General features: G+C 43.3%; 1 protein-coding gene across 1 annotated transcript; it reads left to right on the plus strand.

Moving 5' to 3' along the window:
• Positions 1-217: 217 nt before the first annotated feature.
• Positions 218-3582, plus strand: LOC128911137 (beta-microseminoprotein-like). Its single transcript, XM_054205469.1, has 4 exons — positions 218-313; positions 1282-1369; positions 2091-2193; positions 3338-3582. Exons 1-4 carry the CDS (start codon positions 218-220, stop codon positions 3465-3467), a joined length of 417 nt encoding a protein of 138 aa, XP_054061444.1. The 3' UTR covers positions 3468-3582.
• The last annotated feature ends 2282 nt before the right edge of the window (positions 3583-5864 follow it).

Below are 5864 nucleotides of genomic sequence, written 5' to 3' on the forward strand. Positions count from 1 at the left end.
TAATGGAATTAATGCAACTCATTATGCTGGGAATCCTCTGGTAACTTTTAAAACTTGTTATGCCTGTGCTCCAATTCCGTAAAACACTGGATCCCTCCAGCCCCCAATACAGCCACAGGGATCTGCGGTAGTTTTCCTGGCTGGTTTTGAGATGCAGCCTCACATACCGTGTGTTGCAATGGTCTAATTGCACAAAGACCTGGACACCTATGGCAAGATGTGTATTGAAAGAAATGTCCTCATTTCAGTGTTGCAGAACCAACACTGCTGTTTGTGTCGGATTCCAGCTGTGTTTGAGGCAGGCATGCATACGGTGAAAGAAAACTGGAACTTTTGTTTTCTTTGCTTCCACCAGTCCTTAGCATCACTGTTGTTGCTGTCAGGAAGAGAGCCACGAGTGACAATCATCCTGACTGTTATGTTCGCTTCTGGACTGAGACAGTGTGCAGCTCGTCTCACTTCTGCTGCCAAAAAGGTGCTATCCCATCATGGTGATCTGCCTCTATCCCCTAGGCCTGGCTTTGCTTCGGCAACTGAGAGATACACAAAACTACAGCTGGTCCCTACATATGGACAAAATAATGTGTCTCATATAAAATAATTGAAATGATAATAAATCAATCTGAGAACAGTGGACTCTCCACACCACTGCACTGCATGAATGGCCTGTTCCATACCCGGGGGCGATCTCCTGGGAGCAGGTCAGCCGAACAATGGTGCACTGCTGCCTCGCTGGGCGTGTGCCCTTTCCCCACTGTTCCTTGATGGCCTGCCAGTTCTGGAGGCATAGCTTTCTGGGGGTCGGACTCTTCCAGTGACACCAAAGCCGATGTGGAGTAACTAGTGTACCTGCTGGCTTCTCTTCGGATTTATACCAGCACAATGGAGATCAGGATGCCAACGAACATCACTGCACAAAACAAGATTTTGCAAGACTTTTTTGAGGTGCCACTTTCTGATCGATGATCAGAACAGGTTAGAGTGCCCATTGGCACCTGGGGTGCTCACATTTACATCACCTCCCTTTGCACTGGCCATTGTTTCCTCACTGTATATAAATACACACTGCTTCCCATTATGAAATGTGAGCAGCCCATGCAAGTATGGTAAGTTAGCAGCTTATAATATGTGTCTGTGCGTGTGTATGTCCACTGGAAACATTTTTTTAATCTGAGTTTATTGGGAACAGTAGGACTTATCGTTAATTTTGTGTAAGCTAATTTGCTAGACCTTTGAAAAAAACCACCTAATTTTAAATAAAAATTCTTGTTTCTTTTCTAGAAATTCTTCCTGCTCCTTTACTTGATCATTCTCTTCTCAAGGACTCTGTGTGATGCTCGCTGTTACTTTAGACCAGCCAGCAAATACGGTAAGAATGGCAAATACATTAGACATCCCTGAAGCATTAATTCAGAGATTGAAAGCCTTTTTTCTTAGAAATGTTGGAATAGTATAATACGTTCTTTGCTGAGGAATGATCGAAACAGCTGCATAGTCAGAAATCAACCCACCTGGAAGCATCTCCGGACACACAGAGAAAGACTCTACCCTGTTCAATAGTTACCCTCTGGGCTGAGGTCTAACTGAAGTCCTTGCCCAGGTGGCAAAAACCATGTACTTTTAAGCAGCATTGACTAACCTGAGGGGGGTACCTGACACTAAAATCAAAGCAAAGACAACACAGCTGGTGATTAAATTCAGTTTAGCAGAGGAAGTTGAAGTCTAATAAGAATTGGGGAGGAGGGAGAAATTAAAGTCTGTACCTGTATGTTGAATATGAGGAAAGGCAGAAAGATACTACTGCAGCCATAAAAAAAGGCACTTCTCAGATTCATTGCAATAGCAGAATGGTGCTTCTCTGGTATGTGGTTGCTGCCACATTATCATGCCATGTCATACACTCATGCATACTTCAGGAGCAAAGAAATGGTATCCTTTCTACTGAGCACTGGGTTAGATTCTTCCCTGGTGTGACTCTAGGGAAATTAGTGCTTTGATTTGTAGTCTGCAAACATAAAGCAGTAGTGCGTGTCTATTGATACGTGTTCATATTGATCTCCTGACTATTATTCTCTGTTGTGTGCATTCAGGGTGCCTTTCAAACAGAAACCTTTATGTTTTTGGTGCGGTGTGGAAGACTGAAGATTGTTACCAATGCAGGTGTAAGATGAATGCAATGATTTGCTGCAGCTTGTAAGTTCACCCAAATTATTGTTTTCTAATTCAGGAAATGTTCAGACTTAAAGAACCTCATTGAAAATATGCATTGGAATTTCCTACTTGCATGAGCAAAATTCCTCTTTGTTTCCCAGTTAGCTCTAGTTGTGACCAAGTAGAATAATCTGGCAATCACATAGACTTCTTTGGGAAGAAACAAAATGAAACACAGTTAGGGTCTTCCCAGCACACAGCTCTTCCTCATCACGACCTAGTCCTTCTTTTGATGCTGGCACTAGTTGGGTGTGTAGTTCCCTTTAGCCTCTGTTTTCTTCCTCCTTCTATTCAGCAGCTTGTCTCCAGATACCTAAACACCCCACAACACACATACATGCGGACTTCTGCAGCTCTGCAGCAGACCAGTGGCCTGCCTGCAAGCATCTAATCAGGCCAGAGCTGCTCCACAACTTTCCCATGCTGCCAAGAGCCCACACTTCCTGCTTATCAAAACGGGACACACACGTCCTGCTCTGATAATTTGCTTTCTAAATCTTTTTGCACGTTCCTGCCTCATGAATGACAGGTAACACATCAAGGAGAGCTGTGTCTTCCTGAATAGCGGTGTGAACTGATTATCTCTCCAGAGGGCTGGGAAAATTCTTCTTGAGGTGAAGGAGAAAGAGTCCCAATAAAGGTTCTGTGAGGAAGGATACGACCCAAGGAACCCTTGGTGTGACATATTCTTGGCTGTCCTCAGCCATAGGAGGGAGGGAGGGGGTCAGCCTGTGCTGGGAAAAAGCTCGACTGGGAGATATTCAAGCTGGGGTGATTCACCACTCTTTAAATGGTTTGTTATTATCAAGAAAGTCTTAATTTGAATGGGGAAGACAGCATTAATCCCTATTTTGTCTCTGCATGGGAATTTATACCAATCCCTAACTGAATGACCAGTGAGAACTGCGTTTGAACCAGACAAACACTGGAAAATCACTTCATCTGTTACAGCCATGATCAGGGCTCTCTGTTGCTCCTCTGATAATCCATAGCGGTTGTATTAATGGAATCCATGAGCCAAATGGATCCATCATGTAGCTTGCTCCAGGATGGCTGTGTCTCAGTAAGCATCCTTCTCGGTCCAGGTCTTGGCTGCTGATTTTCTCTTTGCCTTTCTCAACGACAGGGTTCTAATCCCCAAGAACTATGACAGGGCGAACTGTGTTGGCCTATTCCACAAGAAAAGCTGTTCCATCCGAGTGGTGAAGAAGACTAATCCTGACATAAGCTGCAAAGTCTACAATGGAATTGGTTAAGACCACGCGATGTATTTCTCTTCTTCCGCACCTAACCCCGAAGTTGAACGTGCTCTGGATCTCTCCTTTAGGGGAAAGCAGCAAAGCAGCATGGGTTCAGGAGGAATGGGTTCACCTCATGCCTTTCACAGCTCTAATTGTGCCACATCTATCTCATTTCTGGCACTAGGTGGCTTGTCTTATACACAATTGTAACCAAGCTGTACCACAGATAACTTTGTGACTTTTTTCCTGTAGGGATCCTGAATTAAATAAATTTTCACATACATCAAATCACTGCATTTTCTTCTAAGTAGTCACTGATTGGTCTTGTTGAAAACAGAAGAATACATGGTGTCTGTAAATGTTTGTAAATCAAATTATTTATTTGGAAATCATCTAGCTTTCAGAGTAACAGGTATTATATAAATTGTTGCCAGACAAACGGGTTCATTATGCTATTACACCCATTGACATTCCCCCAAGGATACGTATACTAGAAGAATGGGACGAAGCAAAGCAGAAAACATCCCTTTGAAAGCCTCCCCCCACCCTGGTGCCTTGTGTAGGTCAATCCATTAGTGCAGACGCACAAGGGAACATATTCTCCGGGAGACGAGTGGTATATTACAAAAAAGGCAAGCCCGTGCTTGAGAGTCCAACCTTACTGCAAAGAAATGCCATATAAATAGCTCTGTAGCCTTCCATACCAGGGTAGAATTTCCTGCAATAATCTTGTTTGAATCAAAGTCCACTGACAAACAACCCCATGAAAGCTGTTTGTACAGAAACCCTAGACTATAAAGCGTGTTTAGCCAGTAGACTTTAGGCACTACGTGGTGCCTGGTACGAAGTCCATGAAAGTAGTTTATGTGAGTAATATCCTATAAAACATATTTATACAATATTAAGAGCAATTACAATAAGAGTGCTGTACAGCTTAAAAGGCCCAGATAAATTGTTTGAGTGTGTTCAGTTTATTTAACACTGACATCATAGGTGTTTTCTTCATCTGCCTTTCCTCTTCCTTGCTGACGTGTATTAAAATGAAATATTTCAGCTGATGGAGACAACAACTTCTTTTTAATATCTGTTGTGGAAAACCACATTCACATTGTCTATTTTCAAGGGCGATGCTGGGAGTATACAAGTTGAAAACCTGTACGTACTAAGGAAAACATCTTACCAATAGTTAGAAGAAAACCCATCCGTGGCTCCAGATACTACCAGAAAGTCATTAAGGTGGTTCCAGGAAATAGGTAAAATGAGAAATACAATCATAGCTTCTTGAATCTTTGGCCCTCAGGCTTAGTTAGAACGGCTTAGTAGCAGCTCCCTTTGACGATAGCCCCCTGTGCCTTCTTGGGAGTAATGGACTGGACATCACTGGAGCTGGCTATGATCCTTCCAACCTGTGAGTAGCAGACTCTGGAGGGGCCCTCACTTTTCTACTTGCTGAGGGTGGATAAAAGTGTGCGTGTGTATATATATATAAAATTATATATATACAATCACGCTATCAGCTTCCTGTATGCTAGATGCATTTACAAGGGCCTGCGTAGGGGGCCAGGAGTAACAGGGCTCTCCTGAAGGCTTGAACATCATTTGTGCAGTTCAGAAAAATCCCTGAAAAGATATATTGGTTTCACCAGCTCCCCCCGATGGAAGGAGGGGTATGAACAAAGCGGAGAAGGCTGACAATTAAATATCAATATCAATTGATATTTAAAATCAGTTAAATATCAATTATGCTTCAGAGATTCTTACAAAACAAAGCCAAATCAAATTTGTGCAAAATTTGGATACCACATAGATCTGCTAAGCTTAGCATACACACGGACTATGTACTGTGCCGTGGTACATTTTCTCCATATGCTTTTGTCATCAAGTACGTAGTACTATTCTTTGTGGACACTGCTCACTGTTTAACAGCCAGCGAGAGCAGGAATCCAGATGCTGGACCACAATTAGATTTACTAAACGTACTGTAGGAGAACTGGTCTCTGAAATTCCATGCTCAGAGAAAAGAACGAGACAGAGCATCAGGGCTCCATCAACGAAGGCTGATACGGCTGAAGATCTGACAGAAGAGCACTGGAGGAGACCCTCAAAGCATTCATAGTGCCGTTGTAATCCCACTGCTATGATAATCCTGTCACTCCCAGGGAAATTCTTAATTGCACCCAGTGAATGTTTCTCGGTAGAGGCCTTACTGTCACCATAACCACTTCCAGAAAGGAGTTATTTGGCCAGCGCAGAAAGGACTATCTCCCCATGCATCTGTACCCCCTTGAAACAGGTTGTCTCCATGGAGTCCAGCTGCCTTATGTAATAAACTGCAGAGAAAACAGGAGAGTCCCCAGTGCCTTCCCATAAGGGGAGCACATGCTGTGGACAGAGAATGGGAGCAAGCCCTCT

This window comes from Rissa tridactyla, chromosome 6 (assembly GCF_028500815.1).
Source record: "Rissa tridactyla isolate bRisTri1 chromosome 6, bRisTri1.patW.cur.20221130, whole genome shotgun sequence".
In the NCBI taxonomy this organism is placed as follows: Eukaryota; Metazoa; Chordata; class Aves; order Charadriiformes; family Laridae; genus Rissa; species Rissa tridactyla.

What these genes read in the sequence shown, in the direction of transcription:
- LOC128911137 (XM_054205469.1), top strand. Translation starts at nt 218, where the DNA reads ATGTGTATTGAAAGAAATGTCCTCATTTCAGTGTTGCAGAACCAACAC. An exon ending in TAGACCAGCCAGCAAATACG is followed by an intron (nt 1,370 to 2,090) that starts GTAAGAATGGCA and finishes GTGTGCATTCAG; the next exon opens with GGTGCCTTTCAAACAGAAAC. An exon ending in GCAATGATTTGCTGCAGCTT is followed by an intron (nt 2,194 to 3,337) that starts GTAAGTTCACCC and finishes TCTCAACGACAG; the next exon opens with GGTTCTAATCCCCAAGAACT.